Source organism: Acinonyx jubatus, chromosome A3 (assembly GCF_027475565.1).
Source record: "Acinonyx jubatus isolate Ajub_Pintada_27869175 chromosome A3, VMU_Ajub_asm_v1.0, whole genome shotgun sequence".
Classification (NCBI taxonomy): domain Eukaryota; kingdom Metazoa; phylum Chordata; class Mammalia; order Carnivora; family Felidae; genus Acinonyx; species Acinonyx jubatus.
In genome coordinates this window covers 72136435-72158906 of record NC_069388.1, presented here as the reverse complement: position 1 = coordinate 72158906, position 22472 = coordinate 72136435, and the positions used below count along the sequence as shown (strand labels likewise).

At 41.4% G+C, this 22472-nt stretch overlaps 1 protein-coding gene across 7 annotated transcripts in view; it reads right to left on the bottom strand.

Annotated features, from left to right (window-relative positions):
* EML6 (EMAP like 6) overlaps nucleotides 1-22472 on the bottom strand; it is a 271245-nt gene that overhangs the window by 28827 nt on the left and 219946 nt on the right. For 4 of the 7 annotated variants that reach the window (XR_008289307.1, XM_027072439.2, XM_053200602.1 and 1 more), the window contains exons 27-28: nucleotides 20648-20849; nucleotides 20402-20528 (exon numbers count right to left, since the gene is read on the bottom strand). Coding sequence is in view for 4 of the 7 variants with exons in the window: in XM_027072439.2 (XP_026928240.1) it covers nucleotides 20402-20528; nucleotides 20648-20849 (329 nt within the window). In the remaining 3 variants the exon portion in view is untranslated. Of the gene's footprint in view, nucleotides 1-20325; nucleotides 20529-20647; nucleotides 20850-22472 lie in introns of those variants that run through there. The other 3 variants (XR_008289308.1, XR_008289309.1, XM_053200604.1) reach the window with 2 other exon arrangements.

Here is a 22472-nt window from a genome sequence, read left to right as displayed (position 1 = left end):
CAAGAGAGCAAACAAATTGGATAATCAGGAGAGAGGACTATGGACTGGCTTGAGCTCCAAGAGAGCACAAGAGCAGTTTGCCAAGGAAGAGAGTAGAGGCAAGAAGCCAAGGGGAGGCCTGCAGACTCAAGCACGTGACTTGGTGTTAAGTAACGAGGCAGCACTGTTCTTGTCCAGTGCCAGGGGTGCAGGCTGCCAAAGACGCACCCCTACCCGTGGATACAGTCCCTACCTCATGTCCCCATGTCCTCTGTGGAAACAGCACACTCTTGGGCAGGGAAGGACCATGAGGAGGTCAGTCCACGCTGCAATCCTGTTGTTCAGCAGCTGGGCTGCTTAAGAGAAAGCTTAGGCTCACTTAAAGATGAGTGGGGTCTTAAAACATGGGCTTGCACCTCACGGAGGCCACCAGAGGTAGCTAGTACCCAGTGTTTGCCCCTCTTTGTCCCCTCCCCAGGGTGCTGGGATGACAGAATGAAGGGTAGAGCAGAGCACATGATTACCTGAGATGCACAGGAAAGGGTTCGGAGCCAAGGTTTTTAGGGAAGCTTCTGAAACGACTGAAGATGTAATGAAAATCAGTCACAACCCCAGATGAGCACAACAGGAAAGCCAACTGGAGAGTGAGGTTCAGAAAGCTAGTAAGAAACAAAGTTGTTGCAAACAGCTTCTATAAAGAGGGGTGTTGGTGTGGAGAAAATCAGCTATATTTAGCCAAGAAATGCAAGTTTAGATTTGTTTTCAGTGTTGTTAGTCAGACAATGTTCAAAGTGTCCTCGGAGTTCGAAACATAGCTTTCTTCAGATTCCAAAATGGGCCATAAAATGCTCCAAGGGTTTTCAAAGTATCTTGGGAAACTAAACTTTTGATCCCTTTTGGTGGGAGCCAGCAGATGACCTGAGCACTATTTCAACATTGTCTTCCAGCAAGACCTATCAGCCCAGGTGGGCTTCAGGTACTCAGGCCTAGTTGTGTTTGCACCTGTGCATTTTTCTGGGGGAAACAAGAATCTGTTTTAAACAAATTTTTTAAACAGATTTTTTAAACAGATTTTAAACAGATTTTTTAAAACAAAAATCTGTTTTAAGCAAATTTTCAAAGATGTACATGATTTGAGAGAGAGAGAAAGAGATTAAGAATCATTGCTTTAGGATAAATCCATGTTGAGGAAAATGCTACAAAGCCATGGGAGATCTCTATTATCAAAACAAAAGGAACTGGATTCTGTTAAATGTATTCCCATGTCTTCCAGAACCTCCTGTAGAGCTGCTCAGTAGTAAAGTGGAGTGGAAGGAAAAGAGTCAGACAGGAGAATTATGGGATGCCCTCAGGGAAGCCTGCCGTCTTGAAAATGCTTTGGACTGAAGCCTATAACACAGTCTCATCTCCCCACGCTTTTGAAAAAATGGGGATACAGTCCCAGACTTGGACATTTTAAATGAGTATCAATTTATTTGGGGAGAGGGTGAAAAACTGAGGTCATAAAGGATGGAAAGGAGGGAACTACGAGTAAGGTGGGCAGGCTACTGAAGAGGCTACTCTAATAATCCAAGGGAGGGGTGATGAAGATCTTGACTAAAGCAATGGTTGTAGAGAAGGAAACAAGCGAATATTTAAAGAAATAGTGGTGAAGTAGACTTCAAAAACTCTTGAATTGATTAGATCTAGGGGTTGAAGGAGGAAGAGAATGCAAGTGGAATACAGTTTTCTGCCTGGGCACCTGGCAGGAGAAGAGTAAGGTTGTAAGATGGTGCCATGTCAAACTTCAGACGTCTATGGTCTGGCTTTACTCACTAGAAGTGCAAGTCAGAGGTGGGACTCAGAGAATCATCAGCCAATGGGTGAAATACAGGAGATTAATCAGGAAGAGAGTTGCAAGCCTGAGGCCCAACAACATGTGAATGGCTAGAAGAGGAGGCAGACAAGGGACACTGAGAAGAAATGATGGAAGAGGTAGGACGAGGGCCAGGAAAGATGGTTTCTAAAAAGATATAACTTCACTATCCAATATGGTATCCACTGGCTACATGTGGCTCGTCCAAATTAAGGTGTGCTGTAACTGTAAAATATATACCAGATTTTGAAGACCCAGTAAAAATAATTTTTAAAAAATATAAAATGACTCAATAATTTTCACGATGACATGTCGAAATAATATTTTTAACATATTGGGTAAATAAAACACATTGTTAAAATCAACTTCACCATCTCTCTTAACTTTTTAAATGTTTTAAATGTGATTACTAGAAAAATTACCTATGTGGCTTGCATTGTATTTCTATTGCACAATGCTACTCCAGAAGAAACAAGTTCTTCCTTTTTAACAAGACAAAGAGAACGTTTGGGAATCAGAAAGTCACCATGCCAGCAGAATGGCAGGGACAGAAGACAGATGGAATGGACTAGAGAGTGAAGGAGAGATTTGGTAAAGCCTGGATGAGAAAGGGAAAGGAGAAGGAAGGTAAGGGTTGGAATATGTGTGTAAATGTTTGGATCAAAGGATTTACTTATTTCCTGAACAGAGTTTGGTAAGGACGGCAAAGACTGAAATGCATTTCTTGGCTGAGGACATGAATCCTGAGGGAGCAGCACAGGAGATGTAGGAGAGGAGAGCAATGGTCAGGGAGCACCGATGGCTGGGAGGCTAAGGTCCAAGCAACCAGCTGAGGAACCCACCTTGAATAGGAGGAGGGACTTCACCTCTCTGAGAGGAAAGGATGTGAATGGTTTACATGGGTTGGAAGACGGGAAACAAGATGGAGGAGAGATAAAGAAGTGCCAAGATGGAGTTCATGCCCAATAGCTTCTGTTTTCTTGATAAAGTAGGGGAGAAAAGCCATCTACCAAGAGTGGAGGGGTAGGGTTGGGCAGAAAGGTAAGGAAGGGGCAAAATTGTGTTTGACTGCTGAGTGGCTGGCAGAGGGAGCCAATCAAAGACAAGAAAGAAAACAAAGGAACAGTGGAGAGCACCTCAGTGTAGCTGGCAACATGGAGTCTGGTGAGGGCAATCTACACCAGTGTGACCTTCTAGTCAGAAGAATGAAAGTATGTGCTGTAGGAGAAATACAGGGATGAAGGGCCAAGAAGACTGGAAAAGTGGCATTCAGGCAGAGAAAAAATGGAGGTATCAAGGCATATAGGATGCTTTAATGAGGATCAAGATTAGGATTACCGGGGATGAGAAATCTAGAGGAGAGAAGTTTAAGTCACTGAGGGAGAGGAGAGCTACTGATGGTGATGTAACCCATGGCTGGCAGGAGCCAGCTCAGCCAAGATGACCATTAGCTGAACTCCTCAGACAGGAAGTTGATAACTGACAGGGACAGGGAGGGGGAGAAGATGGAGCATGATGGAAACTTCAAAGGATTGGGGTGGGGCTGCTTAAAGAGAGAGCCAATATGCTTTACACACACCCACAAAAACACCCAGATACTCCAAACCTTACAGTCAGGGACACTGTTTCAAGGGGGGCAAATCATGCACCCCAACAATTGCTTCTGCAAACACCTCCCCAGTTACCACCTCATGACCATACAACAGTAGAAAAAGGGAGAGTAACCGCCCGGTAGCGCCCACTCCCTCCAAATGGAGATCTGAGAGATGTCCAGAGACTTGATAAAAATAACTGTTTCCAATCCTGCCACTGTCTTGTAAGAGAAGTTCCCTTTCATCAGAAAATCCCTCACCTGTGTGTGATGCATTCTTTATCCCCAGGAGCAAGTGGGTTTGAGTCAACTGATTACAGTGTAAGAATATGATTTCCTGGGTCTATTAATCTTTCAAAAAAGTCACTTTACCTCTGCATTTTCAAGCCCTGGCACATTTTCTTTTTATGATAAAAAGTGAACAAACTACTCTTTCATGAATGGCAGGTTTAACTCCTAAAATTATCAGTTAAACGGAAGTCATTATTTTGCTTCAAACAATATGTAAAATCAAGAGATTTGAATAAGGAAAGTCATTTATGAAGGTAGCTTTAAATTCCCTTTAAAAAACCAACTATTCGGCTTTCAGCAGAGTTACATAGCCAAACAATAGGCCTTTGAAATGGTTAATTTCAGCATGTGGGTGGTTTAATAGATATTGTAACTTCACTTCCTTCCACCCTATTAGAGAACAGGAAACTTGCTACCTTTTACCTACTCAGAGCAGCTGTGAGTGCAGAACTCTACAGAATTAAGGGGCAGAGTAAAGAAAAACTCTGCCTAGAGAGAAAAGCTCTGGGCGAATGAGGTCACACCTTGCCGAGGTCATGGTGTGCCCTGTCTGCTTGCCCTTGCTGTCCCGGAGGGAAGTTTGAGCCTAGTTTACACACAACAGACAGGCAATGGCGGGTCTCTGTATGAACTCGGGCTTGTTAAGATCACTCCATCATCACGGATTGGAATGAAATGTAGAATCAGAGGTTCCTCCCCATTTATCAGACCAAGTTTAGGATAGGATGTAGTGGTTTTGACAGATCTCAAAATGGTAAATTTTAGAGTAAATTTAGAAGCACCTGTTAGCAAGATTGTCAGTTCTTAGCAGCCCTTACAATCCGAGCTCACAAAGCAGCCACTGATCAATGATGACAAAGGGCCTCTGTGAAGCCAGTGGAGCGAGGAAAGGGAAGTGCCAGGCTGTTTAGTCGTGTATTTCTCCATGGAGGGGAGAACTGTCCTGATTTGTCAAGCTCATCATGCTTCAGGCAGACGTGAAATGGGCAGTGACTGATTACATACAGCATCTCTTAAAAACTGGGGGCAGGTTTTTCTCCCTAAATATAGCATAAAAGGTTGGAAGAAAAATTGGGATTACCTAGAGATGGTGGTTTCTTCCAATTCAGGGAACTCTATCAAATCTTTGCAATATTTTTACACTTCGTCACTTGTGAGCATGATCTTTGTTTCACTGTAAATCCGCTGACAAAGAAGGCCTTGCACGTAAAATAGGTGGGACGGCTACAATAACACAGACTTTTCAGTTCTTTTTGCCTTGGGTTATTAGATTTAAACCAAACAGACATTTAATTCCTAACAGACAGATGGTACGAAGATAAAATTATTTAACCAAGAGCAGTCTCATGGCCAGATTCTACGTGGGTCACACCATTCCCCACAAAGATGAGATCACCCTTCGGTGCTAACCAAATGAAGGTAAATGTGGTTGTTGACCAAAAAGGGATTTGTAGAGCTTTTTGAGAACAGATTAATTCATGTATATATTAAGAGAAGCAGGCTAAGTAAATTCATTCGTTCATCTACTCATTCAAAAAATATTTGTTTACTATGTGCTATGAGCAAGGCACTGTGTTAGGCACGTGGTGAGAACCATGACAGTCACAGTGCTGACCCTTAAGGAACTAAGACACCCATACACATAGTTTACGATCCAGCAGAACTTTAAATATCTTGATACAAGGACCAAAATATTAAGAATCCAAGGATTTGGGGCTAAAACAATGAAACAAAAATAAAATTTCCTTTATGTTTCTTTATAAACCCATAATGTATGGTTTTCTTTATAGGATCTTCTTTTTGCTTAAGTTCATAAATCTATACAAGTGGATTCAGAAGGGATATGATAAAGTAGGAGAAGATAGATTTTAGGCCCTTCCCCGTTCAGCCCTAAGCACAATTTAGGAAAAGGTCTGTAAACCCCGAGTGCTGGAGTGCAGTCTTGAGGTCATTTGGTGGTGGGATCCATCAGTTCAGAGATGAGGAAACCAACATTTATAAAAGGCTCAGAATCTGCTTCTAATTGTGGATTGGTAAAAGCTTCTTGGTTTCCTAAGGAACATATGGCATAAGATTGAAAGTTAAAAATGTATCAGAGGAACTAAAATATTAATGTAGAAGCATTCACAGATTCCTTCGTTATAATTCTCTGCTAAGAATAATTCTGGCAATGCCATCCCAGCGTCTCCTCATACTGGGTGGCTGAGATGGATGGAGGGTGACATTATTTTGTGCATCAGGGAGGACTGGGAGAGGGATTCCGCTAAGAACCAAATATCCCCTCATACATGCTTGGGGGTACCCAAACCATCTCTTCATAGTGGGGGGGTACTGACATGGGGAGGAGAGGATCGCCCTTCAGGATCCTGGTTTGCCTATAGGTCCACAAGTGGGGGTGACTGAAAGATACTGAGATGCTGACAGCTGAGGTTAGTCAAATGGGGGTGAGTAGTGCAGGGGCCCCCTGGTGCCTGGGGACAAGTCCCTGTGGGGGGGGGTACTACTGGAGGCACCACTCATCCACCCACGTGGAAGGAAGCTCACGGCACATATGAATGAGGACGGGAGGTGCCTGGTCCCCTGGATCTCTTCTAATCACCTATGTCACACACTCCCTGCCAGAAAGAGGGGACAGTTACCCTCAAAGCTGCAGGTACTAGGAGTAAGGGCCTCTCCATTTTACGCCATTGTTTGGAATTGCCTAAAGGCAGGAGCCAGATGGTGACTAACCTGAGAGCTGGAAGGATAGCCAGGGGTGCCAAATGCTTAAGAGGCAGAAATTTCCAAGCTGGATTATGGGTATACAAGCAAGATGCCAACAAAATCTCAGATTCTGATACCTAACTAGTGGGTATCAGTGACTAGAAATGAACCTAAATCTTGTTAAATTGTTAAGGAGTTTATTCACTCAATCAACAATCATTTACTGAACGCTAGCACTGTTATCAAAGTTGGAGAAAAGGCAGTGTATCAGAAATTTTGCTTTCATGGAGTTGACATCCTAGCTGCAGGAGAGGAGCTTTATGCCCCAAATCTGGCAAACAACAAAGGCTTGTTTCCCAACTCTTAAGGCCTCCAACCAATAGGAGGAGAATAATAAAGTGAAACCCAAAAAGGTCATCCCCCACAAAGCCAATCTCGACTTGGCAAAAAAGAACAAGGACAAACAAAGATCTTGGCAAGTACAACACGTAGACCAGAAGGATGACCAAGGACCCTATCTCACTCTGGGCTGGAGATAACCTCACACAACCTGAAACCAGAGCATGCTGAGGCAAGATTCTGGTAAAGCCAAAGTCAGTTTCCTTGATCTCATGTAAACACGTTGCAGTGTGTGAGAATTGTTTTATAGTGGTTATACCTCCCGAGCTTGCAGGCATTGATTCAGACTATCCTCAACATTTGGGTATGTGTTTAGGGTGGAGAGAGAATATAAAAAGGTATAAAATAAAACCTCAGGAGAACATTAAGGGAAGCCTCTTCTACTTGGAAAAAAATCCTCATAAGCATGGCTGTCTGTCTCACTGGGGCACTCTGGGGACTTGGGAAGCCTTAACACTGGCTTAGGAAATGCTGTTAGTTCCTGCCTTATGTAACCATGCCTAAAGCTTTCCAGTACTTCAAAATTAAAGAAACTGTACATCTCTAACTTTTGTATTGTCATCTTTCCATCATTGGCATGACTGTCCTATTGTGATGACCAAGCAGATTCCTGTCAGAAGTGGGATTAATGCCAAGGACTCTCTCATGCCCTTGTCACAATGTAGCCAGCCACTTTCTAGATAAACATGACATCTACTGAGATTTTAGATATAAAAGGAAACCCCAAGGGAGTGGAGTGTTGCTTTGACTTTCACTGAGCCAACTCTTTCTGTAAAAGTTAGAGACTCCAGAATCAAAAAACAAGAGGAATTCAAAGATGCCAAAGGTTTCAAATGTTTGAGGTAATGGAAGTAATGACAGAGTTGATAAAAAACTGTTACCAATTAACATTTAGTTTAAAAAAATTTTTTTTTAACATTTATTTATTTTTTTGAGACAGAGACAGAGACAGAGACAGAGCATGAACGGGGAAGGAGCAGAGAGAGAGGGAGACACAGAATTGGAAGCAGGCTCCAGGCTCTGAGCCATCAGCCCAGAGCCCGACGCGGGGCTCGAACTCACGGACCGCGAGATCGCGACCTGAGCTGAAGTCGGACGCTCAACCGACTGAGCCACCCAGGTGCCCCAACATTTACTTTTAAAAATGGCCAAAGTGGAGAATAATTTCAAATCAAAAATTGTAACTAAAAATTTCTACTGAAAAATATGTGAATTATCCCAATGAAGGCAAGCCCAGAATGAGGTGGCTTTACTAGTGAAATCTACCGAGCATTTAAAGAAGAATTAACACAAATTCTTCTCTAACTCTTCCAAAAAACCAAAGAGGAAGGACCATTCCCAAACTCTTTTTACAAGGCCAGTATTATCTGGATACCAAAACCAGAAAAGGACACCACTAGAAAAGAAAAATAACAGGTCATTATCTCTGATGAATACAGATGCCAAAATTATCAATAAAATACCAGCAAACTGAATTTAGCAGCACACTGAAAAGATCATTCACATGAGCAAGTGAGATTTATTATGGGGATGCAAGGATGGTTCAAAATATGCAAATCATCAGTGTGATACATCACAACAGGATGAAAGAAGAGAATCATATGATCATCTCAATAGATGCAGAAAAGGCATTTGACAAAATTCAATATCCAATCATGATAATAACTCTTAACAAACTAGGCACAGAAGGAACAAATCTGAACATGATGAAGGTCATACAGAACAAGCTCACAGCTAACATTATATTCAATGGTGAAATGTTGAAAGCTTTTCCTCTGAGTTCAGGATGAAGACAAGGATGCCCATTTTCACCACTGCTGTTCAACACAGTGCTGAGAGTCCTAGCCACAAACAATTAGCTAAATAAATAAATAAATGTATGTATGTATGTATGTATGAGAATTGGAAAGGAAGAAGTAAAATTGTTTTTATTTGCAGATGACGTGATTTTATATATAGAAAATACTAAAGACTCCACCAAAAACTTGTTAGAGCCAATCAATGAATTCAGTAAAGTTGCAGGATACAAAATTTACATACAAAATATCAGTGGCATTTCTATGTGATAACAACAAATTTTCTGAAAAAGACATAAAGAAATTAATTTTTTTAACGTTTATTTATTTTTGAGATAGAGAGAGAGACAGAGCATGAATGGGGGAGGGTCAGAGAGAGGGAGACACAGAATCCGAAACAGGCTCCAGGCTCTGAGCTGTCAGCACAGAGCCCGACGCGGGGCTTGAACTCACAGACTGCGAGATCATGACCTGAGCCGAAGTCGGCCGCCCAACCGACTGAGCCACCCAGGTGCCCCAAACCTGTGTGCTAAATTGATCCCATTTACACTAGCATCAAAACAATAAAATACTTCAGGAATTAATTTAACTAACAAGGTGAAAATCTCTATGTTGTAAAGTCTAGGACCTTGATGAAAGAAGTTGAAGAAGATACACATAAATGGGAAGGTATCCCATGTTCACAGATAGGAAGTATATTCTTAAAACGTCAATACCACCAAAATCCATCTATAGATTCAATGCAACAATCCCTATTTAAGATTCCAATGGCATTTTTCCAATGGTCAGAGGTAGAAAAAAACCCTCCTAAAATTTATATGGAACCACAAAAGAGCCCTAGTAGCCAAAGAAATCCTGAGAAAAAAAAGAACAAAGCAGGAGGCATCACACTTCCTTATTTCAGGCTATCCTGTAAAGCTACAGTCATTAAAGCAGAATGGTACCAGTTTAAAAACAGATAAACAGACCAATGGAACTGAATCAAGAGCCCAGAAATAAACCCAACCATACGTAGTCAACCTAACATTTGACAAAGGAGCTAAGAATATTCAATGAAGAAAAGACAGTCTCTTCAATAAATAGTTCTGGGATCATTGGATATTCATATGTAAAAGAATGAAACTGGACCCATATCTTATACCACTCTCTAAAATTAACTCAAATGTATTGAAGACTGAAAAGGGAGACATGACACCTTGAAACTCCTAGAAGAAAACAGAACAACAATGTTCCTTGACATGGTCTTGGTGATGAGTTTTTGGATAGGACACAAGCACAACAAACTAAAAAATAAACAAGTGGGACTACGTCAAATTGAAAAGCTAATGCACAGCAAAACAAACCATCAAAAAATGAAAAGACAACCTACGGAATGGGAAAAAATAATTGCAAACCATGTATCTGATAAGGGGTTAATATACAAAATATATTTTAAAAAACTCATACAGCCCAGTGGCAAAAAAAAAAAACCTTAAAAAAAAATGGGCTAAAGACCTAAAGAGACATATCTCCAGAAAAGATATATGAAAGGTCAACAGGTATGTGAAAAGACGGTGAACATCACTAGCATGAGGGAAATGCAAATTAAAACTGCCATGAGATGTCATCTCACACCTGTTAGGCCATCATCAGGAAGACAAGAGATAAATACTGGCATGGAAGGGGAGCAAGGAGAATCCTCGTGCACTGTTGTGGGGAATGCAAACTGGTGCAGCCCTATGGAAAACAGTAGGGAGGTTCCTCAAAAAAAATTAAAAATAGAACTACAATATGATTGAGCAGTTCTATATCTGGGAATTATATCCAAAGGAGCCAAAACCCCTAACTCAAAAAGATATGTGCACCCCCACATACGCAGCAGCATTATCTACAATAGCCAAGACACAGAAACAACCTAAGTGTCCCTCAAGGGATAAAGATAAAGAAAATGTGGTATAACCACACAATATTATTCAGCCATTAAAAACTGAGGGAATCCTGGCATTTGCTAGGTGCTGTCACTTTTACATGGAATCTAAAACAAACCAAACCCACAGAAAAAGAGACAAACTTTTGGTTACTAAAGGTAGAGGGGGAGATGAAGGGAACCTGGAAGAAGGTGATCAAAAGTATAAACTTGCAGTTATAAGTAAGTCCTAGGGATATCACGTGGAGCATGTGGAACTATATAGTGAATACCTCTGTATGAAAAATGGGAAAGAGAAGAAATCCTAAGAGTTCTCATCACAAGGAGTAGGTTTTTCTCCTCCCTTTTCTTCTTTCTTTCATTTTTGCTGTATTTCTATGAGAGGATGGAGGCTAGCTGAACCTACTGTGGTAATCATTTCAAAATATATGTAAATCGGCCATTGTGCTGCAGGTCTTAAATTTATACAGTAATGTCAATTATTTCTTAATAAAACTGGAGGAAAAAAACAAAACAAAAAAGAGGTATGTTGATATTTACCCAATACTGGATGACAGGGAAATGAAAAAATATATATGTATATGTGTGTGTACTAAATATTTCCCTTGACAGCAGCTGGACCTTGTAATTTGATATTATTTAGAAACATCCCACTAAAGGTGATATTCAACTTTAAAAACAGTTTTTAAATTATATTCCATACCCCTTCTCTGGAAAACAAATAGTATTTAATTAAGACACAAAGCTTGCTTGATATAAGTATGAAAGCACTGTTTCTTGAAACTTCTTTTTACAACATGATTGTGTGCTTGTTACCTAGTCCCAGGTAAAACAGCTCAACATCTAGACTAAATATGTTTAATAAAATGATGACCACAATTAGAAATGTCCCAATTTCTAGTTATCCATAATTCCTAAGTAAGCTACACTAAACTGGTGCTAAGACAACATAATATCAGTATTAAAAGTGAACTTTTCTACCTCAGACATCTATTTATTTATTTACTTATTTGCTTATTTATTTAGCAGTCACTGCAGAGCCCAATACGGTGCTTGATCTTGCAAACTGTGAAATCATGACCCGAGCTGTAATCAAGAGTTGGACGCTTAACTGACTGAGGCACCCAGGCGTCCCTGGACATTTTTTTAAAGGGAGAGATGATTTTCCCAGTATGAGACAGGCAGGAAAGGGGAGAGCAAGCCTAGGGCTCTGCTGTGGAAGGGAAAACATGGTTTAGGTCGGTTTGGGATTCAGATTTGTGGCCATAACTTATGCAGCTTCTGAGGTGAGAGGTCAGGGGGAAGGTTTCGAACCTCTCCTTCTTTAAGGAAAAGGTGGAAAACATAATGTTATAAAGATAGAACCTGGAAGGGTTAATCCCACATTCTTCTCTTTACCCCTGGACAAGCAGCCAAAAGCTGCAAGCCTCAGCACTTATTACTGAAGAACCTTGAAAACATACAGACTGCTGACTGAGGTGCAGTGAGAAAGCAACCCCTGAGCTAATGATCACATCCACTTAGAAAAACATAAGTTGGTGAATATTTATATGCCAGTTTCCATTAAAATAGTTCAATTGGTGTTTATTTTGTCTCTTTCATCACAGAGTTAGGTTTTTGTCTGAATGCATGTTATAGCTAAATATATCAAATAAAAATCTCCATTATTTCTGTTCCCTATTCAGATGGTTAATCTAAGCAGTTGGGGGAGGAGGAGATGCGCTAAGTGTATCAAACAGTACATATTTAAAAATAAATTATGAACCATGGCCCAACCAGGTGAAACTTGGAAGACCAGTGGCTGGTCACTTCATCTGGATTTTACTAACAGACCACATGTCACATGGAGACATTATTAGATCCTATCTATACGTCATGAAAAAGATGCTTTTGTGATCCACCGCTGTGGTGATCACACATCCAAAATTGGGTTGTACGATAATTTGACCCTTACAAAAAATGGGTATTTGCACTAGACATGTGCACAGTTGTAAGTTTCTAATTTGCTTTTTCCCTTAATGTGAAAATAAAGACCTCTGGACATAGGCCAAAGATGTTTACACATTATTTTTGAAGATATGTGAGAATACAAAAATGTAATGTTAATATAAAATATCAGTTTAAAAAAGTTACCATTCTCAGTGTACTTCATGTTTTCTATAAGTTAATTCTTCTGGCACCCCTAGACAGTGGTGTAAAACTATGGGTCATCAAAACTGATCCATTTAAATTGGGTAAAGTTTTAAATGTTTCTAATGATTCTTGATATCGATTTGGTTATATCTAGTCCTATCTTTAATTGATAGTATATATTCAAAGGCATTTATAAATGATAGGAATTACTGTTCAATGTTAAAATGCCAAGAGGTTCTTTTCTGTGATAATAATATCAGTTTCCATTTAAAAAAAAAAGTAAGGAGCATGAGCTGGATATTTTCCATGCACCCCTCCATGTCTACTCTCCACCCTTCTCTCCTCCTGCACTGTGCCCTCCACAGCTGGCCTTCAGGGACGACATCAATAGATTCTTTTGCCCTTACCTTCAACCTTCCCCTTCAGATCTCAGCTCCTGTAAGTAGTCTGCTCCTACAGCTAATGTTCCCCACATTTGGCAACAGCTTCCCCCCTGACCCCTTCAGACCCAAGGGTGGTGATGGCTTCCAGCCATTGCTATTTCTGAGGTGCTACCCCATCCCTATTGTCTCTTAATCCTGCCCACACCTTTGTTACTAGTCCTTTCATTAAACTCTCCCCACATTACTTTCTTTTCAGAGTGCTTTATCTCCTGCTGGGGCCACAACCAACAGAGGGCTTGGGTCAAACCTAAAAGACTTAGGTTATAGCTCTCACTGTCCACTAACTCTAAGAAATTCTAAGATACTAGCTGCCCTGCATTTTTACACTCTTTGAAGCTAGAGAGCTAGAACCAAGAATCAAAACCAGAAAAGGAAAAGAAGCTTTCTCATCTTTTAGACAACATGCTATCCAATATAATCTTTAGAAATACAGTATATGAGGAAAAGATAGCATGACAAAGCTCCTATTAAAACAAGGCAAAAAGAGAGTCTCTCTCTCTCTCTCTCAAAAATAAAAATAAACATTAAAAAAATTTTTAACAAATTTTTTAATGTTTATTTTTATTTTTGAGAGAGACAGAGGGCAAATGGGGGAGGGACAGAGAGAGAGGGAGACACAGAAAAAGAAGCAGGCTCCAGTTTCCGAGCTGTCAGCACAGAGCCCAACACAGGGCTCGAACCCACAAACTGCAAGATCATGAACCAGGTTGAAGTCAGAAGCTTAACCGACTGAGCCACCCGGGTGCCCCAACATTAAAAAATTTTTTAAATAACATAAATAAAATAAAATAAAATAAAATAAAATAAAATAAAATAAAATAAAATAAAATATCAGTATACCTGATGACCTTTAAAAAAGTGTTTTCTTTTTCTGTTTTAGGTCTGCAATAATTTAAGCAACTTCCAGTAGTTATGGGGAACTAATGTGCCCTCACAGAAACCAGATTCCCTGCTGGGACAGGAAAATCAACGATAATCATGGGACCTCTTGTCAAAAAACAAGGACGATTTCAGAAGTACATGATAGTGTTTGTGGAAAGGCTACATACACCAACCCAAAGAAAGGTCTGCTAAAGACCACACAGTCACAATTTAAACATTAAACAATGACAACAATAACAGACCATCAGAATCAGCTGAACCTAAAAAGGTTATACTATTACTTCAAGGTTATACAAATAATAAGTATGCTTTTAAAAGGGAATACATACCAACAGTGAACAATTAGCTGGTGCTCAGTTTATCATCAAAAAAATGAGGAAAGAATGAAAAATAATTTAATTGATTTTTTAAAAGAAAACAGTTATTTTCTTTAATTGATATGATAATTAATTATGAAGTTTAACTACTTGATACTTTAAGAACTCAAGTAGTTACCAGTCTGAGATGTCAAAAGTATTTTTCTTGCTAAGGTGTGCTATGAAATGCCAAATCTTAGGCCAGAAGGTAAATGGTAAAAATGGAATTAGATGGACCTGAAGCTTGGGCCATCTGGGAGATGTCTCTAAAAACTGGCCATCCCCTCCCTGTCTGACTGTGTGCACCGGTCATAGTCATCTGGGGAGTGCCAAGCACAGAGAAAGAGTTTTTGCAAGAGTCGGTGTGGGTAGGGAGGGAATTCAGGGGAGGGTGGGAGGATTCAATTCTCCCATGGGAATGACTAAGGAGTTTCTGGGCTGGGAGAATTCTTACCCCACAGGGGCATCATTTACATTACAGGAGGTATTTGAGAGGCTTGGGGAAGCTGGTTCTCTTAGAGGACATTGTGTCACTTCCTACTTTATGTTTTCACTTGGTGTATCTTTTGTCATCACCAACACAAGCTTTACATCCTCCGATTGTTGACATCTTCCAACATTTGTATTGCTGTCGAGCTGTGCAAGAACACGCGCATGGCAAGGGCAGGAGTCTGTGACCATCTCAGCCAGCAAAGGATTATATGGACATGGACCAGTGACTACTACATATTGTGTCTCACTCTCTCTCTTTCCAAATGGCAATTAAACAAACCAACAAACTATCCTCGTTCTGTCCTCTCTTCACCACCGTCTATTTGGTATGTGATGGTGGTCAACACTATCATTAGTCACAGGACTATGAAAAGCTTTATCCCAACCTGGATGAGAAGACTTCACAACTCCCTAAGATTCTGGACGTGAGGCTGGATACAGTAACTGACCAAGACTCTTTGTGGAGGGGCTAACTGCATTTTCAATCATTCATGTAGATAGTTTAAACTGGAACTTTTTTTAAAGTTTATTTTTATTTGTTTTGATAGAGTACACGTACTCCAGGAGACAGGCAGAGAAAGAGGGAGAGAGAGAGAATCTCAAGCAGGCTCTGCACTGTTAACACAGAGCCCTGTGAGGGGCTTGATCCTACAAACTGTGAGATTATGACCTGAGCTGAAATCAAGAATCCAAACTCTTAATGGAATGAACCACTCAGGCACCCCTAAATTAGAGCATTTCAAGAGTGTGCATATGAAAAAAAAAAAAAGGTGGAGCAGAGTAGACGTGTGTTCTTTTGGGTCTATCCAGAAATCAAATTTTGTTAGCCACCTTGGACTTTTACTTCTGGTGGAGGTGATTACACCGCTAGTCTACAGGTGGCATGTGACTAATTACGAACAGTCAATAAAAGGCTCATATTTTATAGGTCACCGGTGACTGCTTCAAGGGTGGTCACGTGACCCACCAGAGCCAGTAGCACATCATAAAACATTTGTGAGGACTTATCAGATGCAGTTCTTTTGAGCCACAGACACTTGTAAGGTCCAGGCACTGCAGTCGTTTTGCTGCCTGAATTGCAAAAACCTAGAGGAAGCAGAACTGAAATATGGAGAGAGAACAGAGAGAATAGCAAGATGAGTTTCTATATCAAGTGACACCTAAAGTTACTCTATCCATGGATTTCAGGTGTCTCAGCCAATAGGTTCCTTTTGCTGAGGCCAGTTTGTGTTGGGACCTCCCTGAAACTAAAAGTCCTACCTTATAAATTAAAAAAAAAAAAATGACATATAAACTTGGTGTGTCCTTGGTAAAGTGGTGAAAGAAACTTCTTAATTTTATAGGCAACTCTAGTACTGATGCTGAGGAAATTTCAGGGATGTGTCACCTGATGAGTTCAGAAGAAGTCTTTTTTACTGAAGTAAGAACCCAGTGTTTGGGTACTATCCCTTGTGCTGTGACAGTGGTAGGCATTTTATATGCTAAATTGCTCTAAAAAACTACGTTTCCCCCCTCCTGTTTTTCCTTTTCTGAAAAAGAACTGGCATTTCAAGTACTTATTAAGTAATAATTTAAGTTTGCGGATGGACGCGACAGCTGTAATATTGAGAAAACATGGCCAAGTAGGAATGAGGTCAAAAGTTGAAAGCTGTGTCAGGGTAGAGGTGGGAACTTGAGAGACATGAGAGGTTTGGAAAGGTTGCTCTAGACCAGAATTGGAAACAGCAGGGGAAGAAGAAAAGCACTATGGGGCAGGCCTGAGCGTCCAGATAAGGCCTAAAGCATTGGTTCCCCGCACTGGAAAAGATTCCACGGCTTTCCTCAGCCACATGCCACACATGGGCAGCTGACCAGCAGGATTACCCAAGGGTTCAGCCAAGTTGGGCACTGGCTAGCCAAGTGTGGCTAGGGGAAAGAGGCAAGGGTGCTAGAGCAAAGTTGAAGTGGGTGACCAGGGTACACACCCACAAGGGATTACATACTTGGTAGGCAAAACTCAGTATTCTTTTGAGAGCAATTACACGCTTCTCTCCACTTTCCCACTTCTCAGAAGAATTGAACTAAAGATCTTACGACTTCTGAAAAATAACAACTCGTGTGTGTAGACATTGTATAAAGAAGCACAATCCAAAGCCTCACAGCTATTTTAAAACCAAATAACTGAGTCTAATTAGAAACAATTTAGGACTATCTGAAATGTTAGGAATTAGAAACGCATTTGCTTAAAAAATAACCGATGCATAATGTACAGCTGTCTGCAAGGCACTGTTTTCAATATGATGGATCCTGTGCTCATCGCATGGTTCTAAAGAGGAAAAGGATTTAAACCGGGAGTAGAACTTTCTGGAACACTGGTAAGAGGCAAAGTAAGTCCGTGCATTGAGTGGTTGTTCCAAGCTCACTTCTCTTGCAATCCTCAAGTGTTTGTCTCCTGTTAGTCTTACTGGGACTCGTCTTGGCCCAGGTGTTTAGAAAAGGCACACAGGTATACGTAGGTAGCATCAGGTACACACAGGAGGGAACAATGAAGGACAGGTCAAGAAAAGCCTCTGTCTCTCCACGCAGGAGGGCGTCAAGTAGCCAAAGGTTAGAGTGTCAGGGTTGACAGTCCTGAATACTGTCAGGGAAAAGCTAGGTGCTGCCTGACCCCATACTCCTGTGGTCTGAAGGACCCCAGCATTTCTGTCCCTGCCTCTCTCTTCGGCCTGGGATGCTGGAATCCACAGAGCCCATTTCTTTTCCCAGGTGAGGACTCAGGTGAGGTGTCTTCCCAGCTTATTGCCAAGAGCCCTTCCTACCCCACCTTCCTTCTCTCATCCTGCTTTCTCACAAAGTCTCTGAACACCCACCTTGTCTGTACCCCCTTCGCTCTTCTGCAGTTCAGATGCTGTCTACCATCCTATCTCTGAGGTTCAAGTTCCCCTAAAATTACTGAGGAGGACTGGTGGAGACTGACGATTCTTGGTTCTGATTAGGATTTGTCTCCATGGAGGCTGTGGATTCAGACACCAATTGCTGCTCCTTCCCCGCTCACCCCTTCCTGCTGTGGTCGAGCTTTGCTCCCAGCATGCTGTGCAGCTGGCACCCTGCTCTCTGGTTACAGCCCACTCTAGGAACTGAAGCTATCACGGCCTTTAAGTTATCAAGGATGTTGCTTTCTGTAAAGAAGGCTTGATTATTCCTCCAGACCCTATATTTATCTCAAAAAATGTTTTGTTCGCTACATGTTTTCTTCACTACACCCTGGTGTGAATTATTTTTTAAAATGCCAACAGAGTACTGAAAGGCCTACCCCTGTATCTCTTAATACCATGCAGCATTTAGTTTTCTTTTGTATATATAAGAAAGTCAATCCTGTGGATGCTAATGTATGTACAGCAAGTTCCCCAACTGATGTGATGAGGTCGCTTCAGAATTCTGGAGTTTAAGACTGAAAATTCTTAGGGTCCTCTGTACCTTCACCTCTCATAACTTTTCCTAAGCTGAACAGGTTTGAGGTCTTTACAGACCTACCCAAAGAGACATCACAACACAGAAAGGTTAAGATGACCCTCAGTTTAGGTCAGAAACCAGCTGCAGTGTTTGGAATTGTGAATTTGCTTAGATAGATAGATAGATAGATAGATAGATAGATAGATAGATAGATTTATTTGCATTTTAAACAACTTTTATTGAGATATAATTTACATGCCATGAAAATCACCCGCTATAAGTATATAATTCAGTTTTGATTTTTTTTAGTATGTAAAAGGTTGTACAATCATGACTATAATTTTAGAATATTTCCATCACCCCAAAAAGAAACTTGGTACCCATTAGCTGTCACTCCCCATCAATGCCCTCTGGCAGCCAGGGACTTTGCTTAGATTTCTAAATCTTAGTGGCTGGCCTAAGTCTCAGCATGACAAAGCACTGGCTTGTACAAATCAGCCAGAAACAACCTTGGAATAATAGCCAAGTCAACTCATTTCATAATGTTATGTGACACTGGAGAGGTTGGGTAATTTTTTTTCAAAAGAATGTTTAATTTAGGGCAAATGTTTTTAAGAGTTCATTATTTAAGGGAGAGGCTTATTTAGGCACTAACATGCATATGGGTTTTTTTTTCTTTACTCTTAAAATTAGGTCCTTTAAAATTATTTCATCTTTGTGACCACTAAAAAACTATGTTGCACGCAAGATAAACTGTAATTTATAGACTACTGCAAAAAAAAAATTCAATAATTTTTTTTCATCAAAAGAGAATTCTGAACCTTCGTAGTGACATCTAACAAAGATGCTAGGGATGAGTTAGGGAATTTTGCATCAGAGTCTCTTTTTGCCTGTAGCACACCCACTTTTTATCTAGCTGATTTATTTATTTGTTTATTTATGTACTTTTGAAAGCGAGCGAGCGAGTGAGAGAGAGAGAGATGAGTGGGGAAAGGGCAGAGAGAGAGAGAGAGGGAGACACAGAATCTGAAGCAGGCGCCAGGCTCTGAGCTGTCAGCACAGAGCCCGATGCGAAGATGGAACTCAACCACGAGATCCCGACCTGAGCCAAAGTCAGATGCTTAACTGACTAAGCCACCCAGGTGCCCCTATCAAGCTTATTTTAACATGTGGCACTGAACTGAGGCAAGAGGAAGAAATATTTTACTTCTTTATATTTATATTCCTACATACTAGTAAAAAGTGATAGAATAAATTTTTGAAATAATTACTATTAGGAAGAAAGCCATGCTGAATGCAAACAAAACAAAACAAAACAAAAAACCACAACAAAACAAAACAACAACAACCTGAATCTCATTTCTTATAGTGGATCCAGGGTACCTGTGAACAACCAATCCATGGCAAAACATCTTTGGGATCCATGAAATTCTCTTCAGATGTGAGAGTTTTTACTGAGTATTTATCCTTTCTAGTATGAATATGGTAAATTAAATAACTGTAGAAAAGATGAGCTTTTTTTTCCAAAAAAAGCCTAAATATTTGGCTATTTCTCTTATTGATACTTACAATAACATATCAAAAAGGCCTAAAATAACATCTGAAACCTTCTTTCTGTATAAGAATCCCAAGGCAGCCAAATCAAATTGGTTAGGTCTGGAGTCACCAAACCCACCTGAACAAATTGGGGCAGGTGAAAACACAGTATGAGATGGTACCACCAAGTGACCCCGTGTAACGCACAGACTGGTTCGAACAGAGGGTTATTTCTCAGGACCCACAGACATTCCTTCTGGACCTTAGAAGCCCACCCTCCCTCGCTGATCAGCACGTCTCCTGTTGGCCATCACATTTCAGACAGTGCATAGGCTACCCTGACATCCTCTCTGGGCAAGGATAAGCCTGGTCCAATCAAACCTCATGTCTATTCAAGTCATATTCCACAACCAACTTCTGCAAAGTGTAACCCACCCTTTGCCACATATCGAGGGCCATGGATGATTTTCAGCGGCTTAACTCTGTATGCAGGTTAACACTCTGCGCATAGACACAAAAGACTAGCTTAAGTAACAACTCTGAGGGCAAGGCAAATGAACTCTTGTTGAAATCAGGTATAATAAATGCAAACCTGGTGACACCATACCTTTCTTCCACTGAAACTTCTTTCAGCTGCTGGTGAGGTTTGGTGCCTTCCATCTCCCTGATGCTCACAGCATAGATCTTGGTGGTGTAATCAATGGCCTTCTCTCTGGCAACGTCACTGTCATAGCCTCAAACAACGGAAAGAGATGGGCATGGGGTTGGTCGGCAGTGGCACGGGGTTGGGGGGTGGGGTGGGATGTGTGGAAGGGGCAGCCGGGTGAGTGGGGTGTGAGTGGGGCTCACTCACCTCCGTCCTCTTCGGCATCGGTGTCCGACTCCTCGCTGTCCACCAGCTTGCTCTCCTGGGTCCCCACAAACTCCCTCGTCCAGATCATCAAGGCTGTGTCGGCTCCACCAACTGTGAGCAGCACAGAGTCGTTGTGCAGCCACCTCACGTTGGTGACATGTGCGCTGTGCCCCACATACTTCTTGAACCTTGCATGCTGGCCCTGTAAAGCCCAGGAACTGGTGACTATCCCAACCAGTCTCATGACTCCTGTCTCCAGACTATTTCATCCATATTATTTTCCAGAGCGGCTTCTAGTGGATACCAACTAAGCAGTTCATCCAAGCAGCAATTTTCCTCCCGTTCTTTAGAGGGTAAGCTCCATGAGGGCAGGAACTAGGTCTCTCTCTCTCTCTCTCTCTTTTTTTTTTTTTTTTATAAAACATTACCTGGCTCATCATGGGTCCTCAGTAGGTGGTTTGTGAGGAAACAAATGAAATGTTAGATCACAGAACCTATTTCTGGGAACCTAACGAAATAGAAGCAGCTTGATTCTGTTTCTCTCAAATATGAAACGTACATTCTCCATAGGTCTCCTGTGTAAACTCCTGATGGTGAGTCTGGCTGACATTTGACATCACAAGTGTCTTCCCAGTAATCCCCACAGCCCCACAGTTGTACCACAGCCCAGGCTAAGAAAGAAGAGCAAGGGACTTCTTCTAATTCTGGGGCCTCAAGTAAGATTTCAAACAAACACAACAGTTGCTGCCACAGATGTTTGAAACAAATTTGGACACTGGAAACACAAATAATTGGTTTTAAAACAAAGTGAGTTACTTTTCTTTTTAAAAATGTTTTGATGTTTATTTTTGAGAGAGGGAGAGAGAGAGCAAGCGCATACGCAAGCAAGGAAGAGGCAGAGAGAGAAGGAAGGAGACACAGAATCCAAGCAGGCTCTAGGCTGAGCTGTCAGCACAGAGCCCGATGTGGGGCTTGAATTCACAGACCAAGAGATCATGACCCGAGCTGACGTCAGACGCTTAACTGACTGAGCCACCCAGGTGCCCTAGTAAGCTTCTTTTCAACAAACCAAATAAAAGGTCCGGTTTATTAGTAATTATGGAAAGCTCTTCAGCACTGCACACAGGGCCATACAACATTCATTCCAGGTGGGGAAGGATGAGGTGGAATAGCAGTTGGCTGCTCACACTGTGCAATCCTGACAAGTGGTGGGAAGCCGAAGCTGCCACCAGAAACCAGCTTCCATTTCTGGCTCATGAGCCATAGCCTGGCAAAAACAGCTCCAGCGAGAGCCATTTAAAGAGGGAGTTTTTTTTTTTCCATCCTCTCAGCAACTCTTGGAGAATACCTTAAGCAATGTGGGTAGCCACATGTTCTTTCTGAGGTTGTGAGAGGGCCATCAGTGTCCCCGCTGAAAACTTGACTCAATAACGGAAGAGACTTCCAGAGGGTTTTGGACTGGCATGTTAGGGAACCCGAAACCAGCACAGATACATGGCAGGAGACAGGTGCAGCAGAGTGCATGGCTTTGAAATTCTCTTACTCAAGATCTCTCTGTATTTAGCAGACATCTACCTGACAGCAAAGTGGAAATGCCCACTCTGTCTCAGAGTAGCGAGTGTAGAAAGGTTAGGGAAGCAAATAGGCAGGCCATATTTTCAGGAAGCCCTCCAGAGCCACTAGTTTGCTAGAAAATAGGCAGAGCAAAATAAGGATTTCCAAGGGAAACCACTATGTGACTATATGAGATCCAGAAGGCATGGAAACAAAGAGGACAGTCATAGTGGCTGCAGCCATGTGTCCTGCTGGTCTTCCAGCTGGAAGC